The following is a 20439-nucleotide window of genomic DNA, read 5'->3' on the forward strand; positions in this document are numbered from 1 at the left end:
AATCTAATGTAGAGGTTCTTAGTTTTTTTCTTCCTGGAGTTCTCACCCATGCCATCTTGTCAGGACTTTCCCACAGTCCAGTGGTTTGAATAGAGCAGTCAGCTAAGGGTCCTACGAAGCATGCATTCTAGAGGCAAGAGAAATGAAGACCCCACATGCAGTGTGTTAGAGGACGGGGTTACAGTGTGAGTCAAACACTTGAATCCCAGCCCCACCTCTCCGCGTCGTGTAGAACATCACCGTGGTGTTCCCAGCACACAGGTGTGTTGAGAGACTGAAAAGTCAAGAGTGTGTAGCGCAGTAAGCACTCCTGTTGGGTATTCAGTAAAGAAGGAAATGCTAAGCCAGGTGTGGTGGTGTGAACCTTTAATCCCAGAGGCAGGCCTGTCTGGTCTACATAGTGAGTTCCAGGATGACCAGGGCTAATTAGAGACCCTATCTCAAACAAACAAACAAACAAACAAACAAAACAGGAAGTAAATGTAAAAGGAAAAAAAATAATAAATCAAGGTTGAGAGCTGGATGGAAAGTAATGTGTGTACTTACTGATCCCTGAAACCCGAGGGAGGTCAAGGGATAAGCTGTAAGAGTTGTCTCAAAGCAGAGGGAGCAGGGAGGCCACAGACCAGAATGAGTGACTGTAGAGGCTGGTGGGGGGCTGCCAGTGCAGCTGGGATGCTGGGAAAAGAGTTAAGCATGAGATCAAAGCAGAGCAGCTGGCCAGAGCCTACAAGGTCTGAGGTCACCGGGAGACTTCAGCATTTGTTTAAAGAGCTTGGGGCCCTCTGGGAGATTTTGAGTCCTGACTTGATGAGATCTGAATTCTGGGTGTGCCCGCCTCAGAGACAAAATCTGTGCTGTGGTGTTGGGAAAGCACTGGAGAGCCCCTGGGGTGGAGCTTCAGGGAGCCAGGCAGTGCAGATAAGCCGTAAGAGCCTAGCCTGGAACCGTGATAAGTGGCAGGGATGGGTTTTAGGTAGGCAGTTCCAGGAAGGATTCTGAGAAGTCGGATAGGGAAGGCGAGGAGACGTGGGGATTGGAGTAGCTTGGAATGAGACGAAGGAGTGGTTGTGATTAAACAGCAAGGGAGTGTGGCTTTAGAGACTGTGCTCTGTTCACGAACCCTGCAGCATCCAGATGGAGACATGGGGAGTGAAGGTGGACAGTGTGTGACTCAGAAGGAGTTATCTGATAAGTGCTGATGTGAGGCTGAGCCCAAGGCGTTGAGAGGGAGTGAGGTCAGCAGGAGGGATTAAGTTAGGGGAGAATGGAGTCTAGGCAGAACTTTGGGGGACTCGAGAATAGACAGCATTGGCACAGAGCCAAGAATCCCCACAGGATTGCAGAGCTGTGAAGCTGACTAGGCTGTGAGATTGTTGAGAGGCCCCGGGAGGTCAGGATCCAGCAGCTTGGAAGGAGTCCTCAGCTTTGTGATGTGAGGGCTGGGTCCTGGAGGAAAAGTGAGAATGGTGACAGGAGTATATATATGTGTGTACATGTATGCTCATGTACATGTTTGTAAGTATGAGACCAAGTGCATACACAGGTGTGAGTGTGTGCTTATGGGAGTCAGAGAACAGTCTTTAGTGTCGTACCTTCTACCTTTTATTTGACATTTATGTATATAACATATATATGTATATATGATTTGATATATCATACAATGTATTTTGATTATATTTACCTTCTATCACCCAACTTGTTCCAGCTCCACCCCTGTCAAGGTCAGTGCTATAATAATTTCATGCCCTGAAAATTTGAGGTTACAGGAGTGCTTGTAGTAATAACTTGTGCCAGGCTCTTAGCATCTCTTTTTTTTGGGGGGGGGGTTCTTTTTTTTTGTTTTTGTTTTTGTTTTTGTTTTTCGAGACAGGGTCTCTCTGTGTTAGCCTTGGCTGTCCTGGACTCGCTTTGTAGACCAGGCTGGCCTCGAACTCACAGCAGTCCGCCTGCCTCTGCCTCCCGAGTGCTGGAATTAAAGGCGTGTGCCACTACACCCGGCCCTCTTAGCATCTCTTGACTGAGGCCTGAATTTCTAGTGGCATGAAATTGATGTACAAGCTTTAATGCTCTAACATAGTAGTCTCCACACCAGATGGATGCCTGGGTTTCAGCATGTCCTTGGTAGAACGTTTAGACATTATATTTGATTGCATTGTTGTTGATTTTTCTCACCCTGAACCAGGGGGGCTCTGACTCCATGAAGACCCCGGCTCTGATTCTGTCGTTGTGGATGACAGGAACTGACTCCTACAACATTACCTGAAGCTTGGCCTTGCAGTATGGGGAGGTGAGTGGTATGCTTCATCACCAACCTGTAAACTCTGAGACTTTGATGCTGAAGAAATGGGTCTTAAGAGAGTAGAAAATCTAAATGCCAAGAGAGAAGTATGTGAAGTTGTATTATGCTGGTCTAGCACAGACAAGCATACTGGTCACAGAAAGAAAGCAGCCAGGGAGCTCTACAGAGGTCAGTGTGGATTGCCGCTTAGCTCTGCAGGTCAGTATCTTATTAGCACAGGACAGCTGTCCAGGGCCTCTGAGGGGCAGAAGAGGAAGACAGATGCGTGGAGTGTCCTCAGAGCTCCTGTGAAGGAAACTGTGAGTGGAAGTTTCCAATGGGTTGGCAATGTATCTCCTTCAGTGATGGGTTTTAGTCCATGAAGTACTCTTCAAAAGAAGGAAGGCAGAAACTATGAAATAAGGGAAAATTTACCCAAAAGGCAGTACCCACTGTTGGCTCTACAGATTGCTGTTTTTCCATCGCATAAATTGAAATACTTTCTACTTGTAAGACACAAACACGTATCGAAGGAATCTTTCTCAAAGCATGGGACTTCTCAGAGTTCCCTTACTGACTTCATTATGGAGATACTGTTGAAAGATACTTTTCTTCCTATTACTAGGTCATCTGGGAGAAATTTACTCTAGAATTGCATGTTCAGAAAAAGCTCACCTCTCCTAAGCCATGACTCATTAATGCACAGTGTTTGGCCCATTAGGCTGCTAGCGTTTATGCAGTAGTTTACAGCATGCTGTTTCTGTATCCTCAGTCTCCCTTTGGTGCCATCATCCTTAAACTGGGATTCATTATAGATTTATGTGTTTATTTGGTTAGACTTATGAACTGGGATTTGGGAAAAGGCAAGATATTTTTGTAACACTCACAAGAAAGGTGGGAAGTGCAGGAATATTACAGCCAGCAGGGTGTCACTCTCATTATATCACTTTATAATTGTGTGCTCCATAACCAAACAGCACCTGGAGTCTACTAAATGCAGGCACCAGCAGACAGGAGGCAGGGAGCCCGTGCCGAACATCTGTCCAGATGAGGCCAGGTCTCATCCAGGCATGTTGCCTGAAAATCTGTTTCCTTGGAATTTCAGGATTGGCATCTCCTGTCTCTTTCCTGCTTCTTGGCATTTTAGCATCTCTCCAGTGGGCTGTCCTCGAATTCTGAACACCAATTTACGACAAATCATTGTCATTAGCATCCTGGCTGCAGCTGTCTCCCTTTTATACTTTTCTGTTGTCATAATCCGGAGCAAGTATGGGTGGCTGTCGAGGGACAAGAAATTTCAAAGGTAAGAGATAAAGACCTTGTGTCCTAGAAGGGATGACATACTCTGTGGCTGACTTTGTTCCAGTTGTTGTAACAGAACACTGGGGGGCTTAGAGGCTGCAGAGTTGTATGTCTCATAGCTCTAGAGCAGCAGTTCTCAACCTGTGGGTCATGACTCCTTTGTGACCCTTTCACAGGGTTCGCCTAGGACCATCAGAAAACATGGATATTTACACTACGATTCATAGCTGTAGGAAAATTACAGTTATGAAGTAGCAAGGAAGTAACTTTATGGTCGGGGGTCACCACAACATGAGGAATTGCATGAAACAGTCGTAGCACCAGGAAGGTTGGGAACCACTGCCCTAGAGGCTGGAAAGTCCAGGGTCAAGTGCAGCAGAGTTTGTATCTGGCGAGGGCTGTGTCCCATTCTCATATGGGAAGAGTAAGGCAGCTCTGACTTCTCCTTCCTCCCGACCTGATCACCCCCAGGGGGTGGTGCTGCCCAGTGGTTAGACTCCTCTGAGGGGAGAAGCAGTCAGCTCTGGGCCATCATGTCGTGGCTGAACTGGCAATAAGGAGCGTGTGGCCATAGGAACCTGACCTTTTGCTGACCACCCGTCAATAAACCAGACTGCATGGAGGTGCCTGACAGCTGGCTGCAGGGTCCATGTTAAGAGGCCCTGGGCCCTGTCTGTTTTAAGCTGGGTTCTGAGGTAATGTTTATACTTGGAGGCTGTTCTCTCTTTGGCACCTGAGGGGTGTGTTCAGGAGAGATGAGCAGCTGCCTGAGTTAGAGGTCCCCTGTGGGCCGCGTTCGTTTGGCCTCCTTTTGGCTCCTCATCTGACCACAGAGAGAGTGCCAGAGAGAGATCATCTCACAACACGGAGCTCACCGACGCAGCACATGTGTAGTGGGCTTCCCCTGTTAGAGCAGCCCCAGTGCTCTGCTGAAATAACAACACCCATGTGTTTCTAAACAAGGTACTTAGCCCGAGTCACAGATGTTGAGGCTACGGACACCAACAACCCCAGCGTGAACTACGGCATCGTGGTGGACTGCGGCAGTAGTGGGTCTCGGGTCTTTGTCTATTGCTGGCCTCGGCACAACGGCAATCCTCATGATCTGCTGGACATCAGACAGATGAGGGACAAAAACCGGAAGCCAGTGGTGATGAAAATTAAACCCGGTATGAGATGAGAACTGCCACACTGCCTAACCTTGCTTCCGAGTTCAAGACAGGGCCTAATGGCTGGCTTGGTTTCACTTTCTATTCCTTTTTCTCTCTGTTTTGTATCTGTGACCAACATCTTGACCAAACACTCACAGCCTATGTCTTTGTTGTCATCTGTGGCCATCGTCATGGTAGCCCTGTCATGTTTGCACACATGCTATTGAACGTTATGGTTTTAGCATATCACTTGTTTAAATACTGGTATGTATTGATAGGGTTTTTAAATTGCTGCCCAGATATCTGTCTTCCTTTCTTTCCCACCCTCTTTCTCTTGTCTTTGCTCTCTGTCCTTCCCTCTCTTGCCCCCTTTTCTTTCTTTTGTGGTGCTAGTACTGGCCCAGGGCTCACGGATGTTAGAGGTGCCCGACCACCACGCTCTATCCCCAGCTCTTTGATTCTGAGACAGTATTTTACCAAGATACCGAGGTTGATCTTCAGCTTACAATTCTTCTGCCTCAGGTCACTAGACCCCACTTGCCCAGATGTATTTCTTATATTCTAGATTAAGGGCAGCCTTGGTACTTAAAAAGAGTGAATCTAGGAGGCAGTGGTGCTGCACACCTTTAATCCCTAGCACTCGGGAGGCAGAGGCAGGCAAATCTGAATTCAAGGCCAGCCTGGTCTACAGAGTAAGTTCCATGACAGCCAGGGCTACACAGAGAAGCCCTATCTTGGGGGTTAAAAAGTGCAACTATAAATACACTGAGTTTTAAAGAGGAGATCATCTCATTTCTGACCAGTGTGAGGTGTGAAATCAAGTCTCAGCTTCCTCATTAAGTAACTTAAGCAGCAGTCTCCAGCCTTCTCAGGACCTTTGCATTGTCCAGGGTGGGTACTCTCCCAGAAGCACTGGGAGTGTGGCATTTTAAAATGAGCTTGCCATGCCTAATACTCAATAAGCTCTGATTTAAAGCAGTAGGCTACAGAGCATAACAGAAATGCTAAACTTTTATCTTCTCTCTCACCAGTACATGGGTGCTATCTTTTTAAATGTTAGACGCAAAGAAATGGCAAGTGTTCAAAGAGATGGGCATGCTAGTTGCTCCCTTTAACTGTTTTACATTGTGCTCATGTGTCTGGTCATCACACTGTATCCCATAAATACAGATAATTATATTGTGACATAAAAGTTTAAAATAGAATATTGATAAGGAATAACCAGTATAGTTTCCTGCCCTCCATCTGAGTGTAAAAACATCAGTAGATTTCCATAAGCAAATATTTTTACTATTTAGTGGTAACGTTTAATTTTCCATTGTTCTGTCCCTCAAAATTGTATGTACACTAAATCTAGAAGTATCTGCAATATTAACATAATACTGCTCATAAAAGTGTACCCAGGAATCTCATAAAAGGACTTGCTGTTCACTGAGCCTCACGTGACAGCTTCCAGCACTAGCTGAACACCTCCGTGGAGTAGGATGAATCTCGGGGGGGGGGGGGGTGCCAGCATCTCAGGCACAGCCAGCTTAGCGTGTTCTCCTGCACACAGCGGATCAACCTGCCTCACTGAGGTGTACACTAGAATCTGGCTTCATGTGGTTCTGATCCAGGTGGAAATCAGTGTGCCTTTTTATAGAATTCTCTGTCTTGACTCCTAGTCTCCCAGTACTAATATAAGCAAGGCTCTAAGCATATTAAAAATAGATTCTGGTTAGCTTGGGGTTTGGTTTTCCTGAAGTAGCTGTTTGCAGAGTCAAAAGTTTTGCCTTTAAGTCTGTTTTCTGCTGTTCCCTTTCACATGTCATCATTCTGCGTCTACAGTTCCCTAATGTGTGAAGTAGGAAATGGTGGAACTTTTCAGGTTCCACAATATTGTAGACAGTCTGTAAATACTCATTTACTTTTTTAAAAGTTGTATTTATTTAGTGTGTGTGTGTGTGTGCGTGTGTGTGTGTGTGTGTGTGTGTGTGTGCACGCGCACGCATGCGCACATGCGCCTGTGTGCCTGAGTGTATGTATGTAATGTGGTGCTTAGGGAGGCCAGAAGAGGGCATTGGAGGCCCTGGAACTGAGTGGTTGTGAGCCACCGTGTAGGTGCTGGGAGCTAAACCCAGGCCCTCTGCTAGAGCAGCCAGTGCTTTACCTGCTAAGCTGTCTCTCCAACTCCCATTCCCTGTTAACAGTAAACATGAACAGCTGTCCTTGAGCACCCCCACTTACCAGCCACTATTAAGTTCTGGGATATGGACGTAATGAGACAAGTAAGTACAGCGATGTGATGAATAGACAGAAAGCTGGCAGCAGGGTGGGCGCAGGCTGTGAGGAGAGTCAGGTTCCATTAGGGATCTATCTGCTAGGGAAGGCTTCTGTGGAAGAGGGAGCTGAGTGGGCATGCAGAGTTGACGGGGTAGAGGAGGTAGGGAAGAGAAGGCTCTTTCTGCAGGGGACTCAGAGGCAGAGGTGTCAGCTCAGTGCTTTGAAGTGAGAGGAGGCAAGTGTGGGCCATTCTGAGCTGAGATTGTCTGGGTTGGTCGAAAGAGCCATAGAAGGTTTAAAACTAAGAAAATACACTGGGCGCGGTGGCGCACACCTTTGATCCCAGCACTCGGGAGGCAGAGGCAGGTGGATTGAGGTGAGTTTGAGGCCAGCCTGGTCTACAAAGTGAGTCCAGGACAGCCAAGGCTACACAGAAAAACCGTGTCTCGAAAAACCAAAAAAGAAAAAAAAACAAAAAACAATAAACAGCATCCCTGGGGGAAGCGATGAAGGGATTGCTGGAGACAGGAAGGCCATGAGCTACACCAGGCCAGCAGCAGATGGTGCTTTCGGAGGAAACACGGAGAATAGAAAGAAGTAGAAGGAAAGGAACTGAAGAGATGCTCAGTGAAAGCCAAAGGCGCTCTGCAGGGGGCGTGGGAGGGACTTTGCACAGGGTGCCAGCCTGGCACTGGGGCAGGGAGCAAGCAGCAGAAACGGATCTGTGGCAGCAGTTGCAGAGCACATGTCTTGTTTGGAGTGTCCTTGAGGACAGGCGATGACTGTGCATTAGACAGTGTCCTTGAGCTGATCTGAAGGTTGGGAAAGAGCACTAGGGACTTAAAGTACTGTCTGAAGACATGTGGCGTGCTGATGGTGGTGCAGTCATTCGTGTTCACCTGAGGAGAGAGGGGCAAGACTGCGCTCCTGTGTGGGATGCAAACGCTCAGTCAGATTTACCCTGATGACAGAGAAGAAGAGGGCATAGAACTGAACCCTTCATGCCACAGCAGAGTGTGTGGAAGTAGAGGAACAGGCAAAACTAGAAAGCAGAGTGAAGCCTGGAGATCTCCCAGATCCAGCACACTGAAGTCGTTTTCTTAGCTCCACCATGTCCCTGCTAACTGGACTGTCCATTTCTGCAGGCATCTCAGAGTTTGCTACCTCTCCAGAAAAAGTCAGCGATTACATTTCTCCACTCCTGAGCTTTGCTGCAGAACATGTGCCACGGGCAAAACACAAAGAGACCCCTCTCTACATCCTCTGCACGGCTGGAATGAGAGTCCTTCCTGAAAGGTGATCTTCCCACAGCCTGGAGGGTGGTCCTTGGGCGGGGCAGCTTACTGCTCTCTCTCATTGCCATTGTCGTGGTCATCATCATCATCTTCATCATGGCATTGAAAGTCCTTTCTTGAGTCAAGACTAGTCCAAGAGCTAGTCTCTTAGGCAGACTTCTCTGAAGAGCTTTCAATCTACTTATTGTGACTATAATTTATAAGATTAACTTTGCAAGGTGGCCAGGCGTGGTGCACAGAGTCTCGTATCCCAGGTTGGCCTCAAACTAATATGTAGCTGAGCTTGCTTGGCCTTACGTTTCCGCTCCTTCTCCCTCTGCCCTCTGGGTGCTGGGACCCTGGCCTTCCACTCCCATGCCCAGTGCATGCAGTGCGGGGGTGGAGCTCAGGGCTTGGTCCATGCTAGACAAGCACTCCACCCCCTAAGCCAGAAGCCACACGATTCACATAACTTTTTCATTTGAAAAGAACATCCCTGAGATAAACAATCTCGTCAATGAATCACTTTAGTTTTACAATTAGCTATCTCATGTAGGATATAACAAAGTCACAAGACTTTTTGTTTTTGTTTTCAAAACAAAAAAAAATTGAGGATATGATTTTGATGTGCAAATTTTGGGATTGCATTAAAGCCAGCAGAAAGCCATTCTGGAGGACCTCCTGACAGACATCCCTGTGCACTTTGACTTCCTGTTTTCTGACTCCCACGCCGAAGTCATCTCAGGAAAACAAGAAGGTTGGTATCAGACCCTCGGTTTGAAGTGTCCGAAGCTGTTCCTTCGGAGGCCCCCTCCCCGCTGTGCATTGTATTGAATCACTGGCAATCATAGCCTTGAGATACTCTCAAAGACTAAATTAGTTTCTTATATGGTCAGAGTTCATTATACAACCCTAAAACTGTTAACGACAACTCATCCGTCCTAACCACATTGAGGGAATGTATTTTGAACAGACTGATGGAGGAAGTATGTGTCCCTTGCCCAGCTGATAAGCTTTCTGGGCCATGAACTTCCAGCTTACTTCTAGCCAGGAGGAATTCTTGCCTTTTATGAACTGAGAAAATATTAGTTCTGGTTCAGAGAAATTATTGCACTTGAGTAAGAAACAACCAGTCAGTGAAATGGTTTGCTAGAAGCAGAGACCAGAAGCATGGTATCAGAGACCCAGATGTGCAGTATCTAGTCCTGTGTCACTCACTCTAGAGCAGATGTTTCCTATGGAAAGGTAGCAGGAAATACAGAATTGGGCAGATCAGCAATGAAATTCTTACAGACAAACACGGCTGTCAGAATTTTAAGAGGTCACTTTCAGTGCCCAAAGGAAGATACGGAAAAAAAGAAAAATACCCTGGGACTGAAAAAGAAAGGCCTCTCTTCTCCCCCTGCCCAGCTAGGAACAGTTCCAAGTGGAACCCTTGGGAAGAGAATAGGGAAATTATCCTCGTAGGTGGAGGAAGCATGGGACAAGCAGAAGAAATGCTCACTGTCACTTCAGGTGGGAAGGGATGACACAGCAGACAGGCCCTGGGTTTCTGTTAGGGCAGATCATGGCCCCATGGAAAGGTGGTGGTGATGCTGAAAGCTGGATTCATCTTGAATTATCTGCCTGTTTTTGGCAGGATAGGACAGAGGAGGTTGCCATGAAAGATTGATTAGCTTGTCACCTCCACTGCATAATGACCCAAATCAAGGTGGCAGTGGAAATGGATAAAAATTAGCTGTAGGAAATGCTAGCGGGTATAGCTGTGGCTTGGCAGCTGTGTGGGTGACAAAGGTACAGGAAAGATAAGAGGAAGTTGGTGTGGAATCGTGGCAGAATTTACATTTTCAACACATCTGATAGAAAGTATAAGCTTTAAAATTGAGAGTTCTTGTGACACCACTAGCAGAAGATAAAACATGAGTAGAAATGTGTTAGTTGGTGATTCTGTCTTGAAACAAGTGAGAAGCTTGCACGAGCCAAATTGATCAGAGATTCAAAACTTGATTTTTCATAATTTTGCTCTGAAATGTCTAGGTGTATATGCTTGGATCGGCATTAACTTTGTCCTCGGACGGTTTGAGCACATTGAAGAGGGTAAGTCCCGTGTTTCCATGGCGTTCTAGTTGGAAGTCACAACCATAATTTATGTTCACCCCAAGGGCAGGGAAGGAGCTAAGTGTTAGGAGATATCTATGGGGTCGGTGAGCGGAGCTGCTGTCTGGACTACAGTGGAGTTCATCAGGAGGTGTGGACTGGGTGCTTGGCAAAGCGGAGCTGCCTCCTGAGGCGTCTGCTGAGTGAACCCTTCTTTCTCCAGATGATGAGGCGGCTGTGGAAGTCAGCATCCCCGGTAGTGAGAGCAGTGAGGCCATCGTCCGAAGAAGGACAGCTGGTGTTCTGGACATGGGAGGCGTGTCTACTCAGATAGCGTACGAAGTCCCCAAAACTGTAAGCTTTGCCTCCTCACAGCAGGTTATTATCTGTGCAAATTGCCTTCTGTTTGCTTCCGTTGTCATTTAACATGTCTCCATCCATTTTTGTTTTGTTTCCTGAGTCTGAACCCATCCTTACTCTGCTTGCTGAGGTTCCACCTTCTCAACCCAGGAGGAAGGAGGCCGGAGAATGAGGCAGGCCTCAGCCAGGCCAGTTACGTTTGTACATTGAGCCGAGCTGGTTTGTCTTCTGAACTGTGGTCCTCAGCAGGCTGTGCCTTGCTAAGAGGACACCAGAGCCATTTCCATGTGTTCCAGAATCACCATGTCTCTCATTACTGTTTCTGTCCAGATATAAATTGACCCCAAAGCATGGTCTCCTTCATTCTCTCCCCCAAAGTAGGGTGCATGTCCCAGGTAGTGGTTCAGAGTTGGGCTGTGGAGCACAAGCCTAGCTGGCAACATCACCCTGTATCTCCTAGCTGTCCTCATGCTAGCCCTGTAACTTCTGGGGGCCAGTCTCTTCTGAAAATGCAAACGAAAGTCCCTCCAGCATGGGGCCATTGAATGGTTGCTGTGTGCCTAGGACTCAGGCCCCTAGTGTGTGCTCAGGAGGTCTTATCCTGTCTTTATTAAGCTCCTTGGGAAAGTGCTTTGGAAATTCAAGTATTTGAGCCTATATTTCCCCCTTCCCATTCCAAGTACGCCTCTAGAGACTGCCGTGCGTGCTTTCTCCCTTCACTGTAAAGTAGCAAGTGCTCACAAAGAAAGCTTAGAGCAAATAGAAAAATAAAAATTCCCCATGAACTTACCACCACTGTTAGTGTTTTGGTGAATTTCTTTCCATTATTTTTATTCCTGTTATGGTTTCAAATGTGTGGTTGTTGTGTTTTTGCCTTTTGTATGATTGTGTGCCTTTTACTTATAGTGCACAGCGTGTTCCTCTATGAACTATTGACTACAGCCATTAACTTAACCCTCCCCTAAGGTTGAGTACTCAGACGCCATTTCTTTTTGGTTTTGATTTTGGTTTTAACAAAGGCGTCTTTTTTTTTTTTTTTTAAATCAGGACATTTCCGGTGTTTGAGTCTATCTCCAGCAGGGGTAACATAAATAGATCTGAGGGTGAGAGGGGAGAAACCACAGTAATGACCTCCTGTTCAGAAAGTCCTAAGGCCACCCACCTGTGTGCAGCGCCTGCAGTTCCCGCAGTTAAAAATCAGTGCCCTGAATTATGAGCAAGGCTCAGTGCATCTTTGGGAGGTGGAGAAGCAGAATCTGCTGCTCCTGGATGTGACTCTTTGTAGAGCCTTCTTTTTTAACTGGAGCTGAAGCTGCTTTATTTCCTGAAACGTGTTGTCCTTGTGCCTGCAGGAGGAAATAGCTAGAAGCTCGTTAGCAGAATTCAACTTGGGCTGTGACGTCCACCAGACTGAGCATGTGTACCGAGTTTACGTGGCCACATTCCTTGGATTTGGTGGTAATGCTGCTCGGCAGAGATATGAAGACAGACTGTTTGCCAGCACGGCACAGAAAAACAGGTACAGCATCCGCCACTCCTCAGCAAGCACCCGGATCGCCAGGACCAAAACTAGATCCAAGCGTCTTCTTTTTAGCTGCCACTGTGCTGGATGCACTGAGCTGTCCTCAGGGTCCTGCCACCAACACACACACACACACACACACACACACACACACACACACACACGTCCCACAATTGTGCATGCTTGCATTCTCCCTCTCACTTCATCTAGACTACAGTTGATCCTGAGTGACACTGGCTGATTGCAAAGGCCTAGGAAAGCTCAATGACAACACTGCTGTCAGCCCTCAAAGCTCATACCACCCTGTGCCCTTAACCTCAGAAAATCTCAAATAAGGAATGTTCTAGAGATACTGGACACTGGTAGAGGAAAACCATAGTGAAAGGGGTAAAGTGTAAGGAAAAATCTTGATGTAATTTTAGGGTCTTAAAAAATTAAACTGGGTATAATGGTAAATGCCTGTAAATCATTACATTATTAGTTTGAGGCATACATACTATCTCAAAAAGCAAATCTAAACAAAACCAAAAAAGCATCACATTTTTATGAGTGAAAACTTTTTTTTTTTTTTTTTTTAGTTTTTCGAGACAGGGTTTCTCTGTGCAGTCTTGGCTATCCTGGACTCACTTTATAGACCAGAATGGCCTAGAACTCATAGCAATCCACCTGCCTCTGCCTCCTGAGTGTTGGGATTAAAGGCATAAACCACCATGCCTGGCTGTAAGTGAAAACTTTTAAGAGATGAGTTTATATGAAATTCTGGGGTAGAAAAATATGTGAAAGAAGGTCATCACTCCTGTCAGATTGAATTTATAAGTTTAGTTGTGTGTGGTGGTGTCACACACCTTTAATTCTACTACTTGGGAGACAGAGGCAGATAGGTCTCTGAGTTTGAGGCCAGCCTGGACTATGTGGTTTCAGGCCACCCAGGAGTACATAGCAGGATCCTGTCTTTAAAAAAAAAAAACCAGTAAGTTTAGCTATATACTAATTACTTACTTAAAATATGCCCATCAGAACAGACAAATAGTCTGGAATCATCAGAGTGGAGTCCGGGCATGTAAGATACTGTGCTCTTCCTGCATCTGGTTTGTTTTGATAGAAGGTTTTTAGGGAAAAATACTGATTTTAGAGGTAAGTAATAGAATATTTCCTTTAGCAATTTAATCTTTTTCAAAATTTTATTAGTTATTTTTATGTGTATGGATTTTTGCCTGCATATATGTCTGTGTACCATATGCAAGCCATGCTCATAAAGGCCGAAAGAGGACATTGGATCCCCTGGAATTGGCATTACGGCTGGGTGGAAGCCACCATGTAAGTGCTGGTAATCAAACTCAGGTCCTCTGCAAGAGTAGCCAGTGCTCTTAACCACTGAGCCATCTCTCCAGCCCTGACCAATTTAACCTCAGTACATCCATGAAGGCCTAAAACTTAACAAAGACCATGTTGAAACTACTCAGTATAAGTTTACCCAAAATTGGGGCTGGAGAGATGGCTCAGGGGTTAAGAGCACCAGCTGCTCTTCCAAAGGTCCTGAGTTCAATACCCAGCAACCACATGCTGACTCACAGCCATCTATGAGATCTGATGCCCTCTTTTGGCACACATGCAGGCAGAACACTGTATACATAACAAATAAATAAATCTTTAAAAAATTTACCCAAAATTTATGTCCCATAAGTAGGAAGTTCTCTCTTTACTTTAAAAGCTAATTGACAGGCATTAATTACAACAGCGGTAGTCCTGTGGTGCTTGGGTCTTGTTTTAAAATTTTGTCTAGAACATTTGGTTATAGCTATTTTTCAAAATAATCTTAAAATTTTTTAAAGAAATATAAATTTGCTTCATTCTTACTTCTTCTGACAAAGAGACTCAAGCCTTACTTATTGTGTTTTTGCCCCCATATTCAGTGGGTGGTCCTTGGCTATGAATTACTCTGTCTTCTTGGACTCCATCCATCCCCCTATCCCCTGCATCCTCCAACTCTGGGCACACACAATCCTCATTGAGCTGTCAGTTTGGCTTTCTTTAAAGAATACCAGCAACTTAATGATGTTTTGCCAAGCAATTTGGTACCATGCCCTTCGAGAGTTTACTTTTCCCCAGTCTTCTAATTTCCATGCATAGTCCGACAGTAGCTTTCTAGTGATGTTTATGTGTCTTGTTTTTCTGGAACATCCAGCCTGGTTTTCCAGGAGCAGTTACTTCTTTTCACAGTCACCCTACACTCAGGTCTGTACAGTTAAAGTCAAGCTGCAGTGTCAGGATGGGGGTGTGACCCACATGGTTGTTAGGTCCTTGCAGGCACCCTGTCTGATTGTACTGATGGGAACCAAAGTGTCAGGTCAGGCCTTAGGATGCTGCTCAAGCCTGGTGACTTGGCTTCAATCCTTGGGACCCACATGTAGGAGGAAACAACCAACTTCTGCGAGTAGTTCTCTGATCTCCACAGCACATGCTGTGGTGCAAACGCAAGCACTCACACAATAAATGCAGAGCCAGGACATCCCACACCTTGTTTACTTGGACTCAGCACACCTATGTCTGTGATTGATCTCTTCAAGAGAGTTGGGTGACCGGTTCCCTGACTGATTGGAACCCTTTGTATTCCTACCCACAGTTCTGTGGGACCCACGGTAGGAAAACGCTGGCTTGCAGCCACTTGTCCTAAGCACAGTGTAACATAGGTCTCATGGTAAATGGTTCTTTGTGCTACAGGCTCCTGGGTAAACAGACTGGTATGACTCCCGATGCTCCATTCCTGGACCCCTGCTTGCCTCTGGACATTAAAGATGAGATCCAGCAAAATGGGCAGACCCTGTACCTTCGGGGGACAGGAGACTTTGACCTGTGTCGAGAGACCCTCCAACCTTTCATGAACAAAACCAATGAGACACAGACTTCTCTCAATGGAGTCTACCAGCCCCCAATCCACTTCCAGAACAGTGAATTCTATGGCTTCTCTGAATTCTACTATTGCACCGAGGATGTCTTACGAATGGGAGGAGACTACAATGCTGCTAAATTTACTAAAGCTGCCAAGGTAATATGCCAAGAAAATTCATGCTGTGAAGAGACTGTGTGGGTTGCAGGTCCTGCCACCATCATTCTTGGAGGGAGAGATGGCTGTAGTGCATCACTGTGATGTCTTTTCCCTTCCATTGTGGGGTGGGAAGTAGTCACAGAAGGAAGTCTAAGCTCCAGTAGCCACATTGGTCACCATAAGTGTACAAATCTTTCTTACAATGACTTTCGATTGCTACATCTCAAACTCCTTTCAGCAGCTTCCCACCCCTGTAGCAGCCAGGATACCCCTATTATCTTTTCCCTTCTTTGTCAGGAGTTTGCCCTTGATGGCCCTTGTCTCTCAGGCACAGCCCATGCTCTTCGAGCTCATAGATTCATAGATTGCCCCTAGTTCTCTGGCTGCTGATGTTCAGTCTCTGGTCTCAGCTCATTGAGCTTCATGATTCCAAACAAATCCACAGCGGTCCCTTTTTCTGTCTCTCTTGTGCCGCTTTGTTGACAGCGCCATCAGCATCCAGTCCCTGTCCTCCAGGCATGGCTCTTATATTATTTTATTTATTGTGCTGGGGATACATGCTAGGTGAATGATGTTTCACTGCCGTGTCCCAAACCCTTTGCTTCTCTCTGTCCCCCTCTCAGATTCCCGCCCCCCCATACTCAGTGATAGTTTCTGTCATTAGTAGTCCTCAAGCCTGTCCCTGCTTCCCGTTTTACTGTCATTGTCCTTGCCAAGCCTCTGGCTCACCAGGAGCTGTCCAGTTGGTGCTGTGTGTTCGGTGTCTCTGGCGCTCACCGTGCATGCTGCCCTGGGCTGCTCTGTCTGAAGCGCTCCTGCGGTCACCTTGCTGTGCTGTTTAAAATCTTCAGCAGTCTCAGAGGCTGAATTGCACCGATCCTGGCCTGTCACTCCCCCGTCCCTCCAGTTCAGTGTCCCCTCAGCATGGCAAGCAGCATGGCCTTATGCTTTGCACCCTCTCTTCGGTGCTGCTTCATTCCTCTTGTTCCTTCCTCTTGCCCCAGGCCAGGCGCATTCCCTTGTGCTCCATGTCACAGCATTTTTCTAAGCCCCAGATACTTCATCTTGTAGAGAGACTAGGGGAGAGGAGTGTGCTGGGAGGTCAGGTGTCCTTAGAAGGACACTGTTCAGTGCATGTGATCAGTTAACGTGACTCCAAATGGCATTTCCGTCACCATCCTCACTAAGGCTGCCCCAGCCCCAAGGACTCGGTTTGAACAGGTCAAACACTGTTTCACTTTGCCAGACTTTATTCTGGGGCCGTGACGATGGGAGAAGAACTGAACAGGTTTGAAGCAGTTGGTGGCGGCGAGATTTCTGGATAAAGAGCAAGTAGAGTCTACTGGTTGCCAGGGGCTCACAAAGTCCCACATCTCACATTGACTGCACAGACATTCACTTTGTTGTGCATCCACTGTGTTTGTTTTGAATATGAACTTGGTAAATCATTTGTAAGTGGAAAGGTTTTAATAAACTTTAATAAGGGATGATTCATTTGGGGTAAAACTGTTTTTAGGATTACTGTGCAACAAAGTGGTCGATCTTGCGGGAACGCTTTGACCGAGGACTGTATGCCTCTCACGCTGACCTCCATCGACTTAAGTAAGTGGTGGACAGTCAAGTCCTAATCTACTGGATGACCCTCCTTCCTCACTGTCCTCTACCCTTAGCCTCTTTCAGATCGGACAGGGTGTTTGGTTTGGTTTGGCTTGGTTTGGTTTGGTTTGGTTTGGTTTGGTTTGGTTTGGTTTGGTTTGGTCTGCTTGTTTGTTTTGGTTTTGGGTTGTTGGTTGGCTTTGGTTTTTCTGAAACAGGGTTTCTCTATAGAGCCCTGGCTGTCCTGGACTCAATCTGTAGACAAGGCTGGCCTCGAACTCAGAGATCCACCTGTCTCTGCCTCCCTGAGTGCTGGGATTAAAAGGGTATGCCACCACAACCAGCTATCAAATGGGACAAGTTTTTGTTGTGGGTTTTCTGCTCAACTTTGAAGTTCTTTGCCACAGAGGTTCCCCTTCGTCCCTGTTGGCTCCCATCCTGCCAAACGTGAGAGTGTGTGGAATGCGGTGTCTATTAGTCCTCCTGTCCCTCAGCCAGATTCCATCCTTCCTGACGCCTCAGAACAGCAATGACACTCCTCTGGTGAACTGAAACTATTCTGATTTGGTGTATAAAGTTCCCTTTAGTTTAGGTCACTCATATGCAATGACTGGGTCTTATTGTTTATTGCCGTTTTAATTAGTTACTTAATCCAGTACCTTATATTAAAAGGAAGGAAGGAAGGAAGGAAAGAAGGAAGGAAGGAAGGCCTCTAATAAACATTTAGTGTCAGCGGGAAAGGGCCCTCCTGCCTTTTCATTTTGTCATAAAGAGACTGGGGTGTAAAGGAGTGGAACTCTGCAGTGTTCGTCCAGTAAGCGAAGAGTACGGATGGCATATGGAGGGTGGTGTCTCAGTAATGACTAAATGACACTGCTTCAGGCTAGTCAGTTTTGACAGGTGAACAGTTCTGTGGCAGGGGCAGAGACCTGAGCTGGATAAATCACTTAGCAGCAGCCTGCTGCAGGCTGACAGGGCGCCTATCTGACTTGTGCCTGTGCTTTTGCTGTTTGTAGGTATCAGTGTTTCAAATCAGCCTGGATGTTCGAGGTGTTCCACAGGGGCTTCTCCTTTCCTGTCACATACAAAAACCTGAAGACAGCCCTGCAGGTGTATGACAAGGAAGTGCAGTGGACACTGGGGGCAATCCTCTACAGGACCCGCTTTCTGCCCTTGAGGTAGGACATGAACTTGGGAGAGTCACAAATGGTGCTTCCCACACTCCTGGTGGTTGTATTTAGTGGAGGTGCTGTCAGAGCTGTGAGGCCGCCGGGCTGCACTGTGGCTTCACCTCCTCCTTCCCCAGGGCCTTTTTTTTCTCCCAAGCAGCCCCACAGCACACAACACGGGTGGCACCTGTGTCCCATCCGTCTGTTCCCCAACCCCTGCAGAAGGGTCCATTTAGTGTGGACCCTTATGGCTTTGGGCCCCTTCTGTGGATAGTACAGGGTCTAGGAGTGCAGAAGAAACCATTGCATTGAAATGCATTCATGACACTGTTGTAGCACACAGATCCATGATGGAGGAGTTCATCTTTATTAACACTCTGGCTTGTAATGTCTGGTAGCAGAACCATCATTTCTGTTCCTTCAGCATGATGATGAGTGACAGCTGAGGCATCAGCGATCATAATGGGCCCAAACCGACAGTCATTATCCTTAGCACTGAAGTGTCAGTTAATACTTTACTTTTTTGTTTGTTTTTTGTTTTTTTGTTTTCATTAGCTTACTTGTAAGAGCAAAACCCAGGCCCTTACATTTATCAGATTTTTGTTGCTGGAATTATAATGCTAAGGTGTTATAGACATGCTTTCCCATGTCATTGTCTTAGTATTAACGGCATTAGCATTGGCAGAGAACCCACTCTGGGCCTGCCACCCCCTGTTTTGAGGGTAGAGAAAGCCGGGGCAGCAGGCCCTGCGGCACCTTCATCTCACTGTTTGTTTCCATGCCTGCAGAGACATCAGGCAGGAGGTGTTCCGAGCCGGCCATGCGCACTGGCGGGGCGTGTCCTTCGTCTACAACCACTATCTGTTCTCTGGCTGCTTTTTGGTCGTCCTTCTGTCCATCCTTCTCTACCTGTTGCGGCTGCGGCGCATCCACCGCAGGGCGCCCCGCACCGCCTCTCTGTGGATGGAGGAAGGCCTTCCCTCCCAGAAGGGCCCTGGGCCCTTGTGACACTGTGTTGGTCAGCTTGAGGAAGACTCTACAGGAAAAGCCATTTTTGCCTCAGGGTTTCCCGTATGCTCAGCCGGTTTTGTTTGTCCCTTTCCTTTCTGTCATAGCAAAATCCACTGTTGTAAGCCCTGCTGTCTAGAGGTATCGCCATTTTGAATACAGCTTTAAATGGAGGAGTGGGAAAAGGGAATTCGCTCGATTTCTGCTGCACAGTATCTGCCACAAATTAGTAAGGATTTTGGTTTTCTTTAGGACATGCTGCATTCTCAGCACATTCACTTGGATAGTGGGGGGCAATGGGCAAGTCCCCATCAATGTCCGTGGGACGTCAGAGTGAGGTAGATCAGATCTGTCTCCTCTCTACAGACCTCCAACTTAGAAGCGAGGTGTTTGATTTTACTTACTGCTCAGGCCTGCCACTATCTATGTTTTCTTTGCTAGCCGTTCATAGCAAAAGTCGAGAAAATGTTAGCGCAGGGAGGTAACCCTGAAGCCATGAATGGTGGGAACTACTGAGGAGAGCCTTGCCTTGCTGCAGCCGAAGCACACACCTGTAAACCAGCTGTCCTTGGCCTTGTGTTCAGGACCTCTGTTGCCCTCTTACAGTGGCATTAGGGTTTTTGTTTTTGTGTTCATCTGTTTTGTTTGTTTTTAAACCAAAAAACTTTTTTAGTTCCCTTGGTTTAGTGGTCTGAGACCTAGCGTGTCCCCTGCAGGCGTGGCAGTACCTGTGAGAAGTAGAATGGCGCAGTTCACCTGCTCCCGTCTCTTCCACTTTCAGGTTGGCACCCCAGTGTTCAGATCACTTCAGTGTTTTTCTTCAGGACACCCTACACACTGCTTGACAGTTCTTGCTGTTACCCCTGTGGTGGCAGCTGTTGTGTAATGCCACTGTAAGCCACACTGTGGAAAAGCCTGGATTTAAGATAAGAAATAAATGCACACGTTGAAAACAAATTTGACATTTTAAGCAGTAACCTGAAAGGGACAACTGGGGACACATGTGAGGCTGGTGGGAGGTTTGTTCATTCAGTCATTCATTTGTTTTTAATGCTGTTCATTTAGTTTAGAAATTTGGGGGATTACAACACATGGGAGGTTGTTTTTAGGTGGCTTTCGTTTTGGTAGTGGTGGTGTGGTGTGGTGGTGTGGGGTGGTGTGGTGGTGTGGTGTGGTGGTGTGGTGGTGTGGTGTGGTGGTGTGGTGTGGTGGTGTGGTGTGGGTGGTGTGGTGTGGTGTGGTGTGGTGTGGTGTGGTGGTGTGGTGGTGTGGTGGTGTGGTGTGGTGTGTGGTGTGGTGTGGTGGTGTGGTGGTGTGGTATGGTGTGGTGGTGTGGTGGTGTGTGGTGTGTGTGGTGTGTGTGTGGTGGTG

At 46.9% G+C, this 20439-nt stretch overlaps 1 protein-coding gene across 2 annotated transcripts; it reads left to right on the plus strand.

The window, feature by feature from the left end:
• The first annotated feature begins 2160 nt into the window (after nucleotides 1–2160).
• Entpd4 (ectonucleoside triphosphate diphosphohydrolase 4) lies at nucleotides 2161–19713 on the plus strand. 2 transcript variants are annotated; one of them, XM_051160773.1, is made up of 12 exons: nucleotides 2161–2290; nucleotides 3387–3584; nucleotides 4547–4752; nucleotides 8142–8292; nucleotides 8924–9027; nucleotides 10308–10367; nucleotides 10591–10745; nucleotides 12080–12246; nucleotides 14971–15295; nucleotides 16812–16897; nucleotides 17908–18069; nucleotides 18849–19713. In XM_051160773.1, exons 1-12 carry the CDS (start codon nucleotides 2283–2285, stop codon nucleotides 19066–19068), a joined length of 1842 nt encoding a protein of 613 aa, XP_051016730.1. In that variant the 5' UTR covers nucleotides 2161–2282; the 3' UTR covers nucleotides 19069–19713. The 2 variants fall into 2 exon arrangements, with proteins under 2 accessions (XP_051016730.1, XP_051016731.1); XM_051160774.1 differs by having other exon boundaries at nucleotides 10591–10721.
• The last annotated feature ends 726 nt before the right edge of the window (nucleotides 19714–20439 follow it).

The sequence above is a fragment of the Acomys russatus genome, chromosome 18, assembly GCF_903995435.1.
Source record: "Acomys russatus chromosome 18, mAcoRus1.1, whole genome shotgun sequence".
Classification (NCBI taxonomy): Eukaryota; Metazoa; Chordata; class Mammalia; order Rodentia; family Muridae; genus Acomys; species Acomys russatus.